Source organism: Grus americana, chromosome 1, assembly GCF_028858705.1.
Source record: "Grus americana isolate bGruAme1 chromosome 1, bGruAme1.mat, whole genome shotgun sequence".
NCBI classification, from domain to species: Eukaryota; Metazoa; Chordata; class Aves; order Gruiformes; family Gruidae; genus Grus; species Grus americana.
The window spans coordinates 43155626-43177013 of NC_072852.1; the positions used below are offsets into that span (position 1 = coordinate 43155626).

General features: G+C 40.2%; 1 protein-coding gene across 3 annotated transcripts in view; it reads left to right on the forward strand.

Annotated features, from left to right (window-relative positions):
• Positions 1 to 2051: 2051 nt before the first annotated feature.
• The window catches only part of ZDHHC17 (zinc finger DHHC-type palmitoyltransferase 17), a 79660-nt gene continuing 60323 nt past the window's right edge, over positions 2052 to 21388 (forward strand). Inside the window, exons 1-3 of one of the 3 annotated variants that reach the window (XM_054813951.1) lie at positions 2052 to 3364; positions 9943 to 9977; positions 10351 to 12441. In XM_054813951.1, coding sequence (XP_054669926.1) covers positions 12424 to 12441 — 18 coding nt within the window. In that variant the 5' untranslated portion in view covers positions 2052 to 3364; positions 9943 to 9977; positions 10351 to 12423. The remainder of the gene's footprint in view (positions 3365 to 9942; positions 9978 to 10350; positions 12442 to 21388) is intronic. The other 2 variants (XM_054813952.1, XM_054813950.1) reach the window with 2 other exon arrangements.

The following is a 21388-nucleotide window of genomic DNA, read 5'->3' on the forward strand; positions in this document are numbered from 1 at the left end:
ATTTTCACCTGAAGTTTTGGCCTGCCACAAGTGCAAATACTTAGCTTTAATTGCAATATTTTAATATCTTACCTTTGCAACCTTTTAATTGCAAAGGTAAACATTGTTTAATTGCAATTCTAGTTGTTGTAAGTGGTAACCCCATAATATAAAACTACTACTAAGACACGTATGTTAAATGTTTTTTATTTCACTGTCACATTTCACAGTTTAGTGGAAGACAGGAGCTAAAATAGCTGCACACTCATCCCTAGTACTGAACCATGTGTATGGATGTGTAGTCTATAAATATGTCTTGTCTCTGCCAAAGGTGTTTTTTTTCTGCATTAAAAAAGGTAAAATTCATGCTGCAGAATAGAGAATCATAAGACTTCATGCTACTTACTTCCCAGTTAAGCTGTATTTTGGCTTACTTGAAAATTAAAAGGTGTCTAGACCTTGTGTCCTTTTTCAGTGATTAATGTAAAGCAAAACAGAGGGAAGAAAATCTGTTTGTCTGTGGTATTGGTGAATTGTGTTTTCCTTAAGTCAGACTAGAACCTAAAATAATTTTCCAGTGTGTGCCATGTTTAGCCAATTTTATAGACCTGTCCCTATGGCACGCCTAGGAAGTAGCACTGGAGAAAACCTCTTTGGCCAATAAGGAAAACATTTCACACATCAGCTATCAACCATTCAATGCAACCGCACAGAAGAGCATTTTCTGCCATCGATCAACAGTAATTCCTGGCATTAACAAGGCATCTTTAATCTGAGAGCCTTAAATTGCTCTGCAATGATAATAAATTCTCAGGGTGCCCCTCCAAATTAGGTGACATAGTATTTGATTTACAAATGAGCAAAGTAAAACATAGAGGAGTAAGATAATTGTTCATGGTCAGATAGTGAGTTTTTGGCAGAGAAAAACATCTAACCTTACAGCCTTTTAGATTTGTGGAAAATAGGTGTAAACTTTGTTTCCAAAGCAGATTAGTATCTGCTGTCCACTTACTCTGCACAGATGTTAACTGGTCTGTAATGACAACATTGGACAGTGATGAGCTGTCCTTCCAAGCAATCACATTACAGATTAGGAGAGGACAGGGAACGCTTGAAGTGTGGAAAAGTTTTTCACTTCCTGAATCACCGCTAGCTTTTGAATGAAGAGCTGTAATGCAGAGAGACTATAGCACGTTCCTGTATTCTAGTTCTGCTCTTACTTGGTGTAAAAGGGACGCTGGGTTCTGAAGAAGGATATAATAGGCTGCACATGAACTACATACACAGATGAGGCCTCCAGTTTGATGGCAAAAATTCTCTGTACGGATGTCTCCGAGAACAGAACTGGTTTCAAAATGTGTAGACCTGTGAAGAACAGAGTATAAATACCTAGACAGATGTCAGGGGATGCGTTTACAACCCAGTTCAGAGCCATAGGATGAAGCATAGCTGCTTTAGACTAGCAAGGAAAAATAACCTGCATAGTAAAAATGCTATAAAGATTTTTTGTTATTTTATGACCCTTACTTTTACTATAAATACAAGTGAAGAACTGTTGTGATTGATAGGATTTCTATTTCTGGGGTTTGCAGGGGGTTGAAAACCCTCTTCAGGCAAATCAGATTGCAAATTATATCTAAGCCCTGGTACATTTAATAATATAGAGAGTTAAAAAAAGATCCTCTCCTGTATACTCTGTGTCTTGTTCCGCTCTTTTAGCACTTCAGTACCTTATGGTTTCAAGTCTGTGCTTTTAGACCTGTTTCACACCCCCAGTTTCTAAATCCCATGTCATTCTTCTTCTTGAGAATTTTAAAATTAAATACATTTATGCAGCAAAAAGATATTTATGGTTTAACATTTTAATAATGCTGTAGTCATGATTTTATTAGTGCTTCTCTGTTACATTTTGTATGAGATAAGGAAGAGTAATGAAGAGAATATCATTGTGGGGTTTTAGGCTTATGGGCTTAATGTATTATGATACAACAAAATCTATTATCTAAAGGTCCCTTTCTCACAAAGGCAAATGAGAGCACCACAGACATGACAATATAAAGCAGCAGTCAAACCAGCGATAACATTCTGTAATTGGAAAAACATTTTTTATAGAAATGCAATTTATTAAGAAAAAGTTTGAAATAAAGAGCTTTAGGATTCCTAATCTTGGCTGTCCACATATTACACAGCTTGTAAGAACAGAAATGACAAACTACACAGAACCAAACCTCTTTTCCCGCATGATGCAATTTGACCCCCGATCTGCAGCAGATCGCTTGGCCATCTGGATAGTGTGTGTGACAGGATGTAAGAAATCACCAGTTCAGTTGGGTATAAATGGTTGGAAGGAATCCTTTCCAGACATCCAGAATGTTTCAAGCATTCTTCTTGCAGGTGAGAGTGAAAACCTTATAAAAACTCTCTGGATTTCTTCTGATGCTACCTAGTAGGTACAAAGGTAACTTCCAACGAAAACTGGACAGACGTTACTTAGTCAGGAACCATGTCAACATTAAATGTACAGGGGAGCTCTCCTCTTACTTTCATTCCAAATGATAATGAACTTAATTAGGCTGAAATATCTCCCCAAACCTGAATTATACTAAATATTCATTTCAGGAGCACTGATACTGAAATCTCCAAAAAGTAACATGTTTCTCTGGACACCAAAGTCACTTTCCCTTCTCTTGGCGGCTGCCTGCCTCAGAGCAGCCGTCCTGGGCCCACAAGAAGCCCGCAGGTCCCAGCCTGAAGGGGACAAGGCCCGGCAACGCCGAGCTACCCCGCGGACGCGGGCACTACCCGGCTGTGGGAAGGCAGGTGGGCGACCGGGCAGAGAATCGGAGAGCTCTCTCCTGGGGATCTGGCAGAACAGCCCTGAGCCTCCCGTGGAGCGGAGGCGGCCGCCCTGCCGTGCCAGCTCTCCGCCAGCCGCGGCCCTCTGCTTCGAAACCCGCCCGCAGACTCGTACTCAGGCCGCTGTCGGGGATCCGAGGCCCGTTAGCGCCCGTTGCGCCGTCGGGCGCTCCCAGCGGAGGCGGCTCCCCGGCACCGCCCTTGCCGAAGCCGTCGGGGGATCGACCGGGCTCCGGCAGCGGGCAGCGGAGACGCTGCCTGGGCGGCCGGGGCGGGGGGCGGGGAGAAGGAGCCGCCCCCCTTCCCCGCTCCCCTCAGCGGGGCTCGAGCCGCCCGGAGGTTGCGCGCCCTCCCCCCCTACGGGGGCGCCAGGGGGCGACGCGCGCGGGCGCGAGCGTGGGGGGGCAAGGCACGGCGGGCGCGCGCGCATTACCCGGCATGCAGCGGGCGGCGGGCTCGCACCAAGATGGCGGCGCCTCTGGAGGAGTACGAGAAAGAAGCGGGCTGCGTCCCCATCCTGCACCCGGAGGTGAGGGCACCCCGCCGGGCGGCGGCGGCGTGCGAGCTCGGGGCGCGGCCGGGAGGTGCCCCGCCGCGGGAGGGGAGGGGGGAGCGAAGCGAGCGAGCGGCCGGGCGGGCGGGGTGCGCGGAGGGTGGGAGGTGCGCCGCCGCCCCCCGCTGCCGGCCTGGGTGTGTGCGGCGGGCCGGGGTGGGCAGGGCCGGGCCGGGCCGCGGCAGGGAGGTGGCCAGGCGGGGAGGAGGAGGATGCGGGTGCCGGTGGCAGGGAGCAGGGCAGGCTCCGCCGCGGGCCCTCCTGTGGCGCTTTCCCCGGCGGCGGCGGTCCCGCCCGGCACCGGGCCGGGGGGGTGAGGCAGGCGGTGGGGGCACGCCTCACCCCCGGCCCGCCGTGACCCAGCCGCTCTTCGCGGACAGAGCCGCCCTGGAGCGGTACCGCGGCACCGGCGTCCCTGAGTAGCAGCGCTCAGTGCCCCACCGGGCTCGGCGACCGCCCCCGCCGCCCCGGGGGGGCTGCGGCCCGGCAGCCCGAGGGAAAGCGGTTCGGGGGAGGAGGAATAAGTGTTTCCTCTTGCGTTTGGCTGGCACTGCCCTGCGGCTGGCCTGCAGATCGGGCCTGGTCCCACCCAGCCCAGCACTCCCTGGGCGGCTTGGGGTTTATTTTGAAAGCAAACGGTCTGTCTTTTCCAATGCGTTGGCCAGGCGGTGGGAGGAATGTTTACAGGTAACATGTAGAGGTCGTTTCGTGACATATTTTTTACCCTTCTTTTGTGCCACCCACCTTTGTCAACAGCATGTGTGCATTCTTGAGGACTAGCATGATTGTTCTGAAATGTGTTTTAAACAGTTTAGAAAACCTTTTACGTGTGGACTTGTCACCTGATACATGAAGGATTGTAAGAATTGATTTTTCAGCCTACAAAAAAGATTAGTTGCATATGCCAGACTCCAGTTTTTGTGAAGCCGATGGCACTCTTTTTCCTTAAACAACATCTTAAAGACACTTTAAGTTTTCTTCATGACTGAAGAGGCTGTATAGGCCTCTGTATGTGATTGTATATCCTACTCACACTTCTCTACCTTTCCAAACTGTGCTCACTTACAACTTTAAAATAGACTTATCTGTTCTGATGGTTCAGTAGCAAAGCAATGCACCCCAAATAAGTGTATTGGAATTTTTTTTTTTGTTATTTTTGGAGGATTTTTTAAGTGATGTGCAAAGATTGATGCTACCTGTTTCTTCAGACTAACTGGAGAAGTACCCTCATTTGCAGTGTCTGATATTTTTCAGAAGTGACAGAAGTTTTCAGTAATGATCCAGACTGTTAGATGAGGCTTTGGGCAACATGGTCTAGTGGAGGGTGTCCCTGCCTGCAGCGGGGGGGGTTGGAACTAGATGATCTTTAAGGTCATTTCCAACCCAAACCATTCTATGATTCTGTGTTGATTTTCTTTGAAAGAAAGTGTTCTTAACTTGTGGAAACTTTAGATGGGCAGCCTAAAACTATAAAATGCGATGATAAACATCTGCAGGCTTTTAGAAAACCATTGTGTTTTGAAGATTAGTATTTGTTAAATTAACTTTGAGTAATTACTATATAGCGAACAAAGATGTCTCTATTTAAATTGCTGACTTTCACTAGTTAAGCAATCTGGTAGAATTTTATACCATTCCTTTGGCGTATAAAGTTGAGTATGTGTACAAAAGATGGGGAAGGAAGTTAATATATATTGTATGCTGTAACACCAACCTGAATCTTTCAATACGCAATAAATATCACTTGCCTAACTAGTCTTGAGGGTTTTTTTAAAATTTGATTTTTCTGGAAATGTTGAGTATCTATCTTATTCACAGGGTAGTATTTACGTGGATTTCAGTGGGTGTTCCGTTAGTCCTTAAAATCCCTTTGTGCAGATAAGCTTTAAAAGAGAAGGATGTTTTTAACGTTGGTGGTAAGACTGTTAAAAGAGCATTTCTGGAGTGTCTGTTAAAAGCTTGAGGATTCTGTACTGTAGCAGAGCTGTATTGTCACAGACCTGCCCACTGAACAATGTAGCGTATCTGCGTTCAGTCATTTTTGAAGGTCAGGGACCTTAATACTTGGTGATTTCCACTTTTTAAGAAAATAGCACCATGTCCTTATGTAAGTAGTGACGTTGGAGCATATAATCAGTTCTTACGCTTGTATACATATAAAACTGATGCTTTTTATAGTGCTGTCAAAATCCTTCCCAGTTTCTTATGTTTCATGCTACTATTATCTGTCATACATCTCTTAAAAATATTTTTCCTGTGGTTTTTTTTTTTAATGAAGCTTTTGCTTTGTACTGTCTTTTTATTTTGACTAGTTTCGATTACTTTCAAAGTTTAAGAGGCTTTTTTGGGAGGGAAGTATTTGGTTTTTATATGGGCTCTATGGCTTTGTGTTTTGCCATGAGATATTATGAACGTAATATAAAGTTGTAGGAAAGATGGTCTTGGGAATAGTGAAAAATTACTGAAATACTGAAGTGCTGGAAGATCTGTTTATTTGTGAAAGGCTTATCTTAGTGATTCAAGTAAGTTTGGTAAGAAGAGGCAGAAACACTGCTGAAAATGTGAATGCTCTAGGAAGTTGATGATGGGACTGCTTTTGGTGGGTTTTGCGTGGTATCTTGCTGAGTGAGTTCGTGGGCCTCCCTCCCACAGGAAAGCAAGCTGATCTTGTATAATAGGCTCTTGTTTCAAAGGATATTTATTCTTTGTTCTTAACACAAGTTCAGTTTAGTATGACAGTGTGGATTCCACTGTTTTCTGCTAGCATTATTGTAAGTTTACTAGTGGAATAGCAAAGCATATAAATATAATTTTAGTGGTGAAGTACAACAAATAACATCAAGTGCTCATGCAATACTCATAGAATGATCTTTATAGTATATGATAAATGGATGGAGAACTGCTGGCTCACTTGATGTATCTCAGAAATAGTTGCTAGAGAGAATTATTCTGAATGTCATTGTTCCTGAAAGTTCTAGAGGAGTTAATCTGCTAGACTTGAGAGTTGGGTTTTTTTCATGAATTATTTGGAAGTAATAACAAAACTGTCCTTAAGAAAACTTGCAGACAAACAAGAGGGATAGGTACTAAGCAGAGAGGACAGAACAACTGTACAAAACCATCCAGAATTCATGTGAAGTTATTCTAGTAAAACAAAGGACACCTGAGTGCAGCCATATTTGAAGTAATGCATTGAATATAAGGAACATAGACATGGGATTGTATCCTAAAATTTATTGACTGGTATGATATAAATATGAACAAGCAGTTCAGCAGAAGCTCCCAATATAATGCTTTGATTAAAAAAATATGTAATATATTCCTTGACTTTTTTTTTTTAAGGTGGTTTACTGATTAGGAACAAGGGGATGATTTTTGGCTGAGCATGTGGTAATACTAACAATGAAATTTTGTCTTTAAAAGTCATAGTTAAACAATGAAGAGTGTGGAAAAGAGTTAATTATTTTAATAATGCCTTAAGGTGAAAGGCTTGAAAACATTCTTTTCACATTATCAGAAATAGTGAGAAGCACCTTTTTTGCCCCATGTAAATACTTTCTTACTGAGATGCAGTGCTTTATTCAGCTTATACTTAACAAGATCCAGTGGCTGGAAAGTGAAACTGAGTGGGATCAAATTGAAAGGCACAAGTGGTAAATGGCGAGGGTGAGTAGTTGTTGTAACAAAGAAAGAAGGGCAACGGTGGATTTATCCAGCTCTTGATGTTTTCAGGTTGAGTTTAGATGCCTTTCTAGAGACCAAATGCAAGCTTTTGAATGCTGGGGATGGATAACTGGGTGGTGGTTCAAATCTGTGAATATAGAGGAGTGTAGACTATGTTGGGGTGACTCTGCTTCTGTGAGTGATGTACCACCTCTTTCATATCCATGAATTCTTCAGCAGGATTGTGAAGTGCACAGGTGACCGAAGAGAGGGAGGCCTCTGGGTGTAGATCTCAGGGTAGACATGACGTTGGCTGCCCTACAGCATCACACAGTAGCTCTGTTCTAAGAGGTGCAGAGCACCGTGGGATGGTACGGTAACACTGGGCTGAGTAGTCCCTGCTAGTTTGTTTCGTCCTCACAATGTTCAGGTTTCTGGTGACAGTTACAATGGCAAGCTCTGATTCCATTTATACAGTGTAACCCTAGTGTGGGAATGGTACTCATACTGTTTGTACTTGCTACCCTTCAACTAAATGCTTTTAATAGGCCTTCTGGCTTTAAATTCCTTGGATCCTCTAAACAAGAACAACTTCCTGACTGTTCTGTGGTAGGTGATGATAGGCTGGGATGTTTTATTTTGAAATCCAAGAAGGAGGGGGGAGGGATAGTTAGGAAATGGATTTTGTTTGTATTGCTCCTTTTTGTTTGGAAAATATTCTTGGTGTGTGGCCTAATATGGCTTGAACTGCCAAAGGTATTTCAGCTGTTCACAGCTGCATCTTTTCCTAAATGGTAAGAACTATTACCGGGGGGGAAGCTCTGTTCTGTTACTGCTATGTAGTGCATTAACCAGTAGTGTTAGGTTGTGTGGGACATGTTTGAGAGAGATGGAAGTTATTGGTTATTACAGATCTCTTTTGTCATTAGAAAAATCTTGGCTGTGGGAAGTTGGGGTTTGTTTGTTTTGGTTTTTTTTTTTTGCTTACTCTGAAGTCAGAGAAAAATCGTCTTGCGAAGTTGGAAGAAAATTTTAAGAGTTATGGGCTCTGGCAGGAATTATCCCAGCTGGAAACCTTCGTTTTTATCTTTGTTTCTCTTCCGTTCAATTTGTAACTACTTAGGAAGTAGAAGCATGATATCTCCTTGTATTCCTCAGTGGTGCTGTGAAGAAAATAGGTAAACTATAAGTAGATAGCTTTGGCTCTATTTTCTTCTGTTTAAAATATCAGTGAAAGGCCTGATTTTACAGTCCAACTCTGTTCCCTGTGGAATTCCGTTGAGATTGTTGGGGCTGTATTTGGGGTGCAGATTGCTCATAATTGTCCTGTACAGGACTTACTCTGTAGTTTAGTCAGGATCACTCCAAGGACTAATGCAGGCATTGAAGGTTTTTTAATGAATGAATTCTTTTTATAGCCAGGGTACTACTTATAAAGTAAAAAAGAAAATAAACAAAATCCTACAGTAACAGATAATATTGTATAGCTGGGAAAGTTGCCCTCAAATTGAATTAGTCTCTTTAAGACTTAAACCTGTTTCTAGTTTGAATTTAATTTGTTTCTGTTCATTACATCTTGAGAGGTATCTATCCAAATATAGGTCTGTTTATATTTAATATGCTGATGATTATCATATCCCTACACTGGTGTTATGGTCTGCAGCCCTACTGACCCTTTTGAGTGTCTCATTAAGACACGTTCTTTCATTCTTTCAGCATTTTCATGACGTTGCTCAGAGCACAATAGTTCATAGTAGTGAACTTGAGAACAGAGCGCTATTCTAGTAGTCACACCAGGGCCAGTTGCAGTAGTAAAGCAACTTCGACATTCTTACTTAGCATCCGCCATATGTATAGACCGTTGTACTGGTCTTGTTGGGAACTGCATCACGTTGGAAGCTTGTACCCAGGTTATTACCCACCTCCAAGCCTTTTCAGCTGGATCTTCATTTTAGATGTGACTTTGCTTTTGTTGGTATTTTAAAACCTTATTCTGGCCTGTCCCCAAGTAATATAAGCTACGCTGTATCAGAAATAGAGTATTATTTATCCCCCACTATAAAATTTGTTATAAAACTCTAACTGTTGTTTACTCCTAGGTTGTAGACAACCATGAAATAGGGTGGTGTTAAAATACAAGCTTTGTGGGATGCTTAGTGTCCTCTCAATACTATTCTCATGTTGACACTCCCCTGAGGTTTTAAAAATGTGAGCTGCTGAAAAGAGCAAGAGAGATTTGTTGGTCAGCATAGTCCTTAACTAGGACAGTATGTATAATAGTCACAGAACAAATCATAAGAACAAAGCTTGTTCATCTCTAGTTTTTAATACATGCAAGATAGGCCACATTAACTTTCTTTATATTCTAATGTCTTAATCAAAATATGAGACAATACTAAATCAAACGCTTTGGACATTAACTGTGTTTGACCATTACTACTTCTTTATCAACTGAAAGTGCTGGGTTTATTTTTCTGTGAAGCCATGGTACTTAGCATTACTAGTCTTTGCTTTTTTATTAATTCTATATCAAACCTGGAAAAGCCTGCAATAACTTAAAATGGTAACCATTTATAACCCATGTTATCTTTTATCGAGATCACTGGAGTTTCTTCAGTCTTAATGAAAAATAGTATTTACATCTTTAGGACTATATGGTTGACCTAAACAACCTGTACTTCAAAGAAGTTTAATAATATTTGTTGTATATTAGAAAGTATTTTATTATTGCAATAGGATATGATTTAATTTTTCTGGCTTTTCCCTCAGCTGTTTTTGTTCTGCACTTGTTGAACACTTTCAGGTTTTGTGGGGTTTTTTTGTTTTATTGACGGTTCTATTGTTCTTATGTTGTAGTCTTGACAACTTTTGTCCATTTCTTTTGTTTTTAGGATGCTGCCTGTCCTTCTAGGGATAGCGATGTCTTGTATCCTTTTGCTTGCCTTAGTTTTCTGTATTTTTCTAATTTGTCACACTCATTGTCAATGCTTCTCTTCCCATTTTTACAAGATTTTGGGGGTTTTTTTGAGTTGTTCTCATGTCCCTTGTAAACTATGCAGTTCTTCACCACTCTGGACTTTTTCTCAGTGGTAACATTGTGGCTTCTCAGGCATCTGGTAAAACACTTAAACTGTCAAGAGTTGAAATCTATTTTTTCTTCTACATACTTTCTTCTGACTTGAAGAAGTAGTAATTGATTTTTGACTTTCTGAGACAGGCCCTCTTAAAGCATCAGTTGTAAATGTCTGATTTGATCTGAATTTGTGTTGACTCAGTTTGCCTTTACTTGTTAAGCACAGACTTTATTTCTCTCAGATTTCCCAGAATTTTAGTCTTTCAGCAGCATTTGTTTCACTGTGTTTGCCTGTTTGCTCAGCAAAGTAATGAGACAATATAAATGTGGAAGAGGGTTACATTTTAACTTTGCAGAATCCAGTTTATGGAATTAAAGAGGAAAATGTTTGTTTGCTTGAAAACTGGATAATTTCAGCATTCGCACTGTTCTCTGCTGCTTTTCAAAGACACTATGAGCTAAAGATTTTACTTTCATAGCATCCTTGTAGTTGAGAGAAACACTGGGGTCTGTTACAAATGAGACTAGAACTAAGTTGAAAGCTTTTTCTAAAGTCAGAGGGAGCCTGGCTGAGTTGAACCGTCAGGCCTGTCATGCCCAGTATGTGGTGTAACACTAGATTACAATTTGTCTTGTGCAATTTTGAAATCTAGTAATTTCTTCCTGTGCTTGTAGGATGCCCTGAGGTCTTTAGAAGCATTTCCTTGATTGTCTCTGTAAGGAGGGAGGTATCAAAAAATGGAGAGGAGTGGGAATGCTGTGGTCAGAGCTTGGAAGACTGCTCAAGACCAGGGGAAGATAACTCAAGAAGGAGGAAGCACAGCAGCAAGACAGGGAGGACATCAGACTGTGCTTTGGAAACACTTGTATTGCTGGCTTTGAAGGATGTGGTTTTGTGAAAGAGTTTAAGCTGATCTGAAGCCACGGTGGAACCCAGGCACAGTCCCTTACCCTTCCTGGTGTTAGGTCTTGCAGTTACATGGCCAGTCAGTGAATTGGGATACTTCTAGCTTTGTGAGTCTGTGACCTGACCTAAGTGAAACCATTTCTGCACTGTTGTAAGAACTGGTAAGAGGTAAAGGAGAATGTACTGCCAGGACTATGAGTGTGACCACCCCTTCTCATGGCAGGGCAGTTTTAGCCTGGCTTAAGCTGGCTGTGAAACCTACCTTTAAATGCTGCCAGCTGCACGCATCTGCCAGTGATGCTTGCCTGGTCCCAGGATGAGCCAGTTCAAGAAAGTAAATCATCCCATACAAACATCCCATACAACAAAAAAAGTGAGTGACTTTCAGCCGGTTCAGTAAACCTACTCATAGCATCAAGTGCGCTACAGTACTGACAGAAGGTAGATGGTGAGCTGATGTGACCAGTTTGGAAGATTAGGAGTTGGATAGGGTGGGGCTGTTCTTAACTGTCAGACCACAGATTTACTAAGCTGTCTCTCACATGCTGCTGACTATCAGCATGACTAGAAGCACCTTTCATGCACTTCCTGGTTGTGGTAGATGAACCAGCCTGTGTTTATCATAAGTGGGAATGAGAGTTTGCTTAGTTGTTTATTGATTTGAAGCCCCATTTGCTGGTTCAAGGTTGTGGTGGGAATGGTGAATTGAAGTTTTCCCTGAGGACTGACAGCAGCTTCTTTTTTTCTGTATATGCCAAGGAGAAAAGAGGGTCCGTAGCTAGACTGACTGCTCATTCTATCATGTGCGCTTGCCAGTGCTCTAGTTCTTGATTTAATGTTTTCACTGTTCCTCAGGGATGAGTTAGCTTTAAACTTGCTAAGCAACATAATTTACATTTGAGTGTGGCTTTGGCAAATACTTGCTGAATAAAGCAGAACCTTCAGTATACTTTTTTCAAATATGTGATGTTACCAGGTTTGAAAATTGAATGAAGAATCTTGATCTTTGAAAAAGAATGTTCAGAATATCCTTTCCTGGGAATTTTAAAAAGTGTGGGGTTTTGTGGTTTGTTGTTTTTTTTTTTTTTTCCTCCAAGTAGTTGAGGATCAGGATTGAGCTAGATACATACTTTGGTACATTTTTAAAGTTTAAAGTAGCACTTTAAAAGAGTGAAATGCGTAAATGGTTTTAAGTTGCTCTCATGGTGACTGAGTACTAATGCTAGATCTCTCAGGGATTTTTGTTTATGTTGAGAGGTCTGCAAGCTCATAGGCTCTGAGACTCATACCTGTTTAGATCACTTGGAAAAAAATACACTTTTATTTCTGTTGAAATCCTGAGATTTTGACTGAGAACACAATGCAACACTCTGGAAAAGAAAGCCAGAAAAGATGTATGTACACACTAATGTAAGTTGCTGACTAAAAAAAACCCACCTTTAAAGTAAGCTTTAAATAGTAGTATTTTAAGCTTTTAACCTTTACAAATGCTAGTAAATGCAGCTGTTTTAAATAACACTTGCTGGTGACACCATGCAGAAATACAAGGCCTTCTGAAAAGCTTTCTTGTGAAGCTATTACTTCCTAAATTATAGCACTGTAAGTGAATCTGTAAGTAAATGACTAAAAGCAGTCCATTGGTTGTGGACGTGTGCTTTGAAGAAACAAAACTTACTCGTTACCAGCTGTGCCTTAAATCACACAATCTCTGACCTCTGCATAGAGTGGTTGGATTAAGGGCTCTAGTTGAGCATCTCTTAAGTCGCTATGTAAAAAATTAGGTCTACATTGGAAAGTGTGCTGGATTATTATCTCTGGTGGCTGACTGTTGCTTGTGGGTGGGACTCTATCAACAGAAGGTACGTTATTGTGTTTGAGAGGAAGCTTTTCTCAATCTATTTTGCTGCTTTTTAAAGAAAGCATTGTCCACTTAAACTGTAAGTTGCTTTAAAAAAAAAAAATAATCAGAATATTAGGTACAGATTTTCTTCCTTTGTGTATGTATTCTATAGTTAGATCTCCAGGGATTTTTGTAAATGCATCTTTTCTATTGGTGTGTCAAGAAACTGCAAATAGGCCAAAAATTTAGGAGGAAATCCAACATAATTCATAGGATGCTGTCAAATGTGTCAGAATTGGCATTGAATGGAAGGGGTTTTTTTATCATGTCATACTCATTTTGTGTAATTTAATGCTATAACAGGGGGTGGGGAGAATCCCAGCATAAATTGTAAGGGTCCAAGTAAGGTGAGTCTGATAGTATATATTTGCAAGCCTAGCACTGAACTGTTTTTTTTTATATATGACCAGTTAAGATTAAAAAAAAGTGGTATTGCACGCTTTTTCATGAAGAATATAGTGTGGTTTAGATGGAAGTTTTCTAGGATGTTTTAGCTAAACTGAAGGTGTATATGCATCATCCCAGTTCAGGCAATCTGAACAGCTCATAGCTGCTGAAGGCTCTGGCTCCTGAAACTGAGGAACCTATGGGATTATTCTGTGGGATTATTCTTTTTTTTTTTTTCCACTTTTTTTCTGGCTAGGACTTCATGCAAATATGAGAAGGATCAGACTGCTCCCACTTGATGACAACCAACAGTTAGTCAGATTAGCTGTTACTGTTTTCACCCTGGATTTTACTGCTGTTTCTAGAGAAGAAAAAGCTGCTCTTATGCCTGTGAAGAATTAAATGTAATTTTCTCTAAAATGAAGACATGATCACTTTAGCCTCTGTTTCTGGGAATTTGTATAGCAGAATTAGGTGAAGGGGTAGGGGCAGGAAAGTTATCATAGACTTTAGAAGAGGAACTTCCATTAAAAAAGTTAAAATAAATACCAGGAATATCTTTTATAGGAATGCAATGTATTGATTTGCTTGTACTTATCTTGTGAGCATTCTTCTGTTAATGCTAGTGCATAAGTGGCTAGTATTTATGTGTATATAAACTAATGTGGGTGTTTTTAATATGCAAAATAATATAAATAAATTTTCATAGATTGTTGTGCTTTTAAAAAAGTAGGAGGAAAACTGGGAAAGCTTACTAAAAAGCACTGTATCCTGACAAAGGAAGAACAGAGGAATTGAACACACAGATACAGGGGAAGGAATTCTTTAATATTAACCTCCAATAATCCCTGTTAAATATAACACACATACATGAAGATTATTTTATTATCTAGCTTCCCTGAAATAATATACCTAGTTACACTGACTTCCAATTTTATCGTGATTCTTTTGACTGCAGGCAAATAAGGAAATAGTATAGTCATTAATTAAAATAATTATCATTTCTTCTGTTTTCATTAAACAAATGCAATAGTATACAATATTTTATGGGAAGTAATGCTTTCGTTTCTACATTTTTATTTTGAACTTGTTAGTATTTTCTCTTTAAGTGTCAATTATCTTGTTCACCATTCAGAATTTAACTGTCTGACTTTGATCATGGTATCGCTTCCTTGCAGCAATACTGTGTAATGTTAAAGGAAAGGCAGTCCTAGCCATCTGTTAATGCCTACCAGAGCCATGTGTAGCAGCTGTAAGCTGCAGAGTTTTCCTCCCTTCCTTATGTCCAAGCAGGCGTATCGACCTATTCATATCCTTCCGCTATATGTAATTGCAAATTATGAAATTGCTATCTCAGAATAATTCAGTCTTGGTCATCTTATTCTTTCGTGTGTAACTTTTTTTTTCTGTGAATATTCTTCTTGGAATTCTCCTTAAGCTTATTTCATTTTTGGCTTTTTTATTGGAAAAGATTAAAAGATTTGCGTACTCAGGGAAAATGAGCATAACTTGTCCATTTGGTTATGAGGAGAACTGATTTGGAATGCTGGTATTGTTAGTGCTCATTCTGGGAAACTGTGCTTCTTTCCCCTCTCCCCGTACTTCTTCCTTTTTTCCTTTGGACTTATTTTTTATATTTTGCTTTATCTTCTGTTCCCCCATCTCATTTGTCCTGTTTTCTGGACGAGATTCCCTTTTCTCCTGTTCCATGTGGTTTCTTTTTTCCCCCATCCTTATTCTCCCTCTTCTGAGTTTTTTCCTACCCTGCATTACTTACACATCTGTGCAAGCAATATGCACATTTTGTGACTAATGAATAATGACGAACTAGTCAGAGATGCACATGAGTGATTAGGGCACTGTCAAAGGATGGTCACTGAAGTGGTAAGCTCATCTAGAAAGAGTGACCTTTGGTAGTAATTGGGGAACCAAATTTGATTTTTCTAAATAAGTAAAATCTTGCAACCTTCCAAGCCAACCAACCCTACCAGTTTCTAGAAGTAGCATCATTTTCTTCATCCTGTCAGCCTGGCTTCTTTGAATATTTAAAAGCTGGAGTGTGTGGTTCCATGTTTACTTAGTCAAATTAACAATTGGCAGCTGCTACAATGTTCCTGCTACCTTCTCTTTACTTGCTTTCCCTCTACCAGTGGCTCTGGAGCCTGTCTTTTCACAGGAGAAACAGATTCAGCTTGCTGTCCTTGTAAAAGAATCAGGTTTTTCTTGTTTAATTTTTTTTTCTTCTAATGAATTGAGTGGGCTCACTGCAACCACAGCTCCAAGTACCAAAGCTAGCTTGAGTTAGGCAGTAGAAGCACAGAGCCAAGAGCAGTGGGGGACAGTGGGCAGAGAGATGACCTTTCTCTTTTAGCTATGGTAAACTGCTAATTTGGCTCAAGTTATGCTTGGAAATGGCTCCTTGAATTGGGGTGAAGGAAGTGGAGATTGGGTGTTTGCAATCTGCTTATTGTAAATCAGTGAAATCAGGCCTCTGCTCTACTACCTTCTGTTTAGTTTTCCTGACTTTGGGCTGGGGGGGAGCCATTATCAATAGAGATCAAAATATCAAAAAATAAATGCACTTGGATTTCAGTTTTTCATCTTTGAATTAGCTGTTAGTGGTTTTTAACAGTGGATTATCATTGTAAAATTAAATTTTTCTGGAATAAATATTTTCATCATAAAAGGAAAAATATTTCAACACTTAGGAATATTGTTGAAGCCATTTATGAATGTGGTATGTGTTCTAGGCTCAAAATGTTATGTGCTTACTTTATTACCACTCTGTCCTATGTTTAAAAAAAATCAGTGTCTCAAGGATTTTACCTATTTTTCTAAAATTTGTGTGAGAGCATATGAATTTAGAGGAGATTCATTATTTCCTATTTTAGGTGAGAACCATTTTAGCCAAATGGTGACAGTGAAACTGTCAATACACAAAGTTCTATGGAAGGCATGATGTAAACATGATATAAATAATTATTTTTTTCACTTTTTTAAATGCTTATTTCTGTTCCTTTAATAATGGTGGGCAAATAATCTAGAGCAGTATAGGATTTTGGGCACAGCTTTGTCTTCTGTCCAATGGGTTGGAGGAAGTAATCTGTATTTTTGTGTGGTTTAATCTTCTGTTAAACACCAAAAATAGATGCTGTCTGAATGTTGTACTTATGACTTCTTTCTAGCTTAGCTGATGATGCAGAATGACTAATATTGGGCAAACTCATCCCAGATGTAACACCACTGTAGTCGGCCCTACTGGGGCTGAACAGGATGTGTGATGCCTGGGCACAGGCAGCTTGCTTCAGGTAGCCTTCTGCTGACTGAGAGCCACACCTGCACCTATTATGGCAGCATTTGATGCTTGTGGCAGTGTTGAAGCCATTGTATTTGGTAGCAATGCATATAGAATCATAGAAAGGTTTGGGTTGGAAGGGACCTTAAAGGTCATCTAGTTCCAACCCCCCTGCCATGGGCAGGGACACCCTCCACTAGACCACGTTGCCCAAAGCCTCATCCAACCTGGCCATGAACAATTCCAGGGAGGGGGCATCCACAACCTCTCTGGGCAACCTGTTCCAGTGCCTCACCACCCTCACAGTGAAGAATTTCTTCCTACTATCTAATCTGAATCTGCCCTCTTTCTGTTTAAAGCCCTTACCCCTTGTCCTATCAGTACATGCCCTTGTAAAGAGTCCCTCTCCAGATTTCCATTAGGCCCCCTTCAGGTACTAGAAGGCTGCTGTAAGGTCTCCCTGCAGCCTTCCCTCCTCCAGGCTGAACAATCCCAACTCTCTCAGCCTGTCCTCATAGAAAAGGTGCTCCAGCCCTCTGATCAGCTTCATGGCCCTCCTCTGGACTTGCTCCAACAGCTCCATGTCCCTCTTGTACTGGGGCCCCCAGAGCTGGATGCAGTACTCCAGGTGGGGTCTCATGAGAGTGGAGTAGAGGGGCAGGATCACCTCCCTCGACCTTCTGGTCACGCTTCTTTTGGTGCAGCCCAGGTTGTTTGGCTTTCTGGGCTGCAAGCACACATTGCTGGGTCATGTTGAGCTTCTTATCAACCAACACCCCCAAGTCCTTCTCCTCAGGGTTGCTTTCAATCCATTCTTCTCCCAGCCTATAGTTGTGCTTGGGATTGTGCCGACCCATGTGCAGGACCTTGCATTTGGCCTTGCTGAACTTCATGCAGTTCGCACAGGCCCACCTCTCCAGCCTGTCAAGGTCCCTCTGGATGGCATCCCTTCCCTCCAGTGTGTCGACCACACCACACAGCTTGGTGTCATTGGCAAACTTGCATCACAAGCCATGACATCTGGGAAGGTTAAACGGTGTTGAATACAACAATTTTAGTTTCCTGATAAGTCAGTCAACTAGTAGGCTTCATTAGCAGAGACATGAATAATCAAATTGTTCTCTGAAATGCCTAAGGCTGATAGGAACTGCAGAAGCTGAAGGTTCAAGAAGAGTGTTTGTTAGCTGTGTTTGGTAGACTCTGAGATAACACCTTGAGCAGACACCTATTTTGGATTAATTTGTTGTAGGTCTTATAATGGTCTCCTACTTCAGGCTTCAGTTGATTTCCTGTGTACTGGTAATGTGCCCAGCTAAAACAGTGTAGACCCATATTAGATTCTTTTAATGTTAGTCTTTAATTATTTCTTTCTAAATAATTCTTTCTAGAATAACTAGGAGAAATTACTTTCCTGCATTTATAGTACTGTGCCCTAGCCCTGTACAGGATTTTCAAACCCTGATAAAAATTCTTTAGGAGTGAATAGACTCTGTTCTCAGCTGCTGCCTTGCCTCTCTCATATTTTGCCTTGTCAGCCAAGCATAGAGTGTCACAGCATTGTTTGCAGTGATTTGGTCCAAATCACCAATTGCCAGGTGAATCAAGTATTACTGTGATCTATGAAATCCAGGTTCTCTTTTATCTTGATTCCTGGCAGCTTGTTGACTTAGAAACCCAAAAGTTACTCTGCAGATTGGTCATAAACTAGGCACTTACAATGCCAGATAGGAGTTATATTCTGTAGAGTGGCACTGATAGTAGCCAGCACGCTGTTATGAGCCAACATGCAATTGTCAAGTTGCATAGGTAATACTAAGTGATAAATTTTGACTCTAAGCTTGGAAATCTACATCCAGGCTGCAAAGAGCTGGCTGTATTGGGTGAAGATTCAGATTCGATATGCTGTCCTGGAATTTGTCTTAAATTGTTTACTTCCAAAATGAGCAGTATTTGTGTCTTCAGGCAAATCTCAAGTCATCCTTTTTTCCTGCAATTAACACTGTGGTCAGAAGACTCTGTTGTATGATGTTGGAGGCTGTGATGTTCATATACCTTTCAGGATTTTAGGGATTGTTTCAGTTGCTCTTAAATGTAAAAGACAAACTCAACTCTTAGATTGGGAAACATAGGGTTCACTTTAAGTTTATATTTGTTGTCAGTCTTTCTATTAAACAAATGGATTGTAACTGCTAATGTATGTACTGGAGGCAGAGGGAGAGAATTTTCTTGCTTGCTCATTTTGTGTCAGGCAGTCATATTTGCCATCACCTCAAATCTAACTCTTTAATCACTTTGGCTATTTTGCATTAATATAACAAATTTTCAAAGTTTCAGCATAAAAAAAAAGTAGTTCAGAGATTCTGTCAGTACAAAAGGAGATTAAAAATTACATTTTTTAAAAAAGTTAAGAAGTATCAGATAAGCTATAGGAGGGGCTAAGGAATGTCATCTCTTAATTTTTCGAATTTACATGGTTAATAATTAGTACTTAAGATTTTGCTGTATTCCCTTAAACATTTTGTGAAAGCATTAATATGATAAGATCATGGTTTCATGGTCACTTTAGGCTGACATAAATTTACACTGCTTGTAAATGGGCAGCTCTCTTGACTAGCTAGTGTGGGCTCAAGGGAATAGAAGTCTGGTTTGTGTGCCTGAAGTGGTCAGGAAAATGCAGCTTAAGAGAAATACTGTTCCCTGGTAAATTAACATCTGTCTGAAAAATAACCCAAGTTTCTCAGTTTGCTTCTAATAGTTGTTAGATAACAAGAGAATTTTTTTTCCCTTCCAGCAGCTGTGGAAGGCTAAGAAATACACTGAAGTACTATCTCTTCATCAGGGTGCTCCAGGACAGTGAATTTCTTTTGTTCTGGCCTCTGCCGACTTGATTTTTCCTTTAGCTTTTCCAGGTCTGAGCATTCCAATTTGATATGTAAAATCTTGCTGCAGTTGTGTGGTGTAATAACTGGTGAACAGAGCTGGTATAAATCCTGCTTTTTTTTTCCTAATATGATGGAAAAGAGAAAATCATGTGGCACAAACTAATGAATTTAGCCTTCTCTAATTTTACTTTTTTTTTAATTGTAATGTTCTCTGGTATCTTTTTCAGCATCTTTGCTTCAGATAACACTTTGGCTTATCTAGTAGCTGGGGGAAAAAAAAGGTTTGGTTAAACTATTGCCTCCTTCAAATACAAAGTGAAGCTGTGTTTCTGGATAGTAAGAGAATTGGTTGTAATGTGCGATTTGGATGACAGCAGATGCCCTGTTACACTTTTAGGTTGTCTCTCCTGTAGAGATGGCAACGGAGCAGCCTTCCTGCTGGGCTGGCAATGCTCAACTAGTTAATCTAGTTAGTTTTTCAGGCTTAGAAAAAAAAATTGAATGCCATAAAATAACATTTTGGTCAAGAAAAGATGCGCTCTGCTGATCATTTAGGTACTGTGTGAAATTGACAAAATTATTTTTCTGAAGAAAAGTCTATGCACAAGAATAAATATTTTGAAAATTAAGACTTTTGCACTAGTTTTCAGTGTTACTATGTTCTGGTTTTAAAGCTTTAAACACTTGAATTTCTTGAAAGATTTTTTAATGTATAAAATGTCATAAATCTTCTAACTGTATAAATGGCTAGTAAATTTAGTACTACAAAATGTACTTTAATGTATTAGAATTTATCTTAATTTTTTTTCTTGTCTGAAATATGTACATCATATGTAACAAATACAAACATGCTCAACTGAAGTTACTTGGTTTTGAAATGAATACTGAGAGTTTTGGGACTTGCAACTAGACTACCTTCTTGATAGTTTACTCCGAGGTTATAACTGCTATAAGTTTTTAGACTTCTGCTTAAGTGGCACTTCAGTATCTGGAAATCGGTATTTAAAATGTGGTTTTCAGATTTAAATCATCTTTTTTACCTCTCTAAAAGATAGCTAGTGCATGTAGTAATTTTAGGGTAGAAGTACCTTTAAAACTGATGAGAAAAATCTGTAATGACTGACTTGATTTCCAGCACCCAGTTATCTGGAAGGCATTGTGTTTATACAGCCGAGATGAGTAAACTCCAGATTAAAAGTGTCAGAGGGCAGAGTTGACTTGTCTGCATGCAAGCTCAATATTTCAACTCCCATTGCAGTCAACAGAGAGCTGGGTAATGTCACAGGAAGCTAGAAAACACTGGCTGACTAGCCACAACTGGACACAGTAAGAAGTTACTAATGCTTCTCATTGTGACCAACATCTCCTTTTGCAGAAATTATTGCAGAGCTGAGAGAATGCGAGAAACGGGACACCTGCTCATTTTGGCAAACAGGGAGTCTTCCTAGTCCTAATATGTCTCTTAGTCACTTAAGCTAGTGGGCCAGCATTTGCCTCTTGGGAGAGAAGGTGGTGGGAATTTGCAACTGCAAATTCTTGTTAAGCTTAGGTGTGTTATATCATGATTGTCTTGACTCACGATATCTTTATTTAAAAAAAGAAAAAAATTAAAATCTGTCTAGTATAGTAATGAAGTCATCACTCTTATTAATAACTGAGAGGAAGTTGGAATCTTAATTAAATACCTTTCATAAGATGTTTAAAAGTTTTTCTAGATACAGATTGAAGAAACAAAATTTCTGCTATTGAAACTATATGTTGGGGAAAACTGAGTAAAAGTAAACAACACACTTTAATAAAATAAATTTAAATGCATTTTTAGAACTTTTGCAGAACTTGCTTCTTTTTTTAACTTCACTGTTCCAGTTATCACACTTGATGTAGCGATGCTGA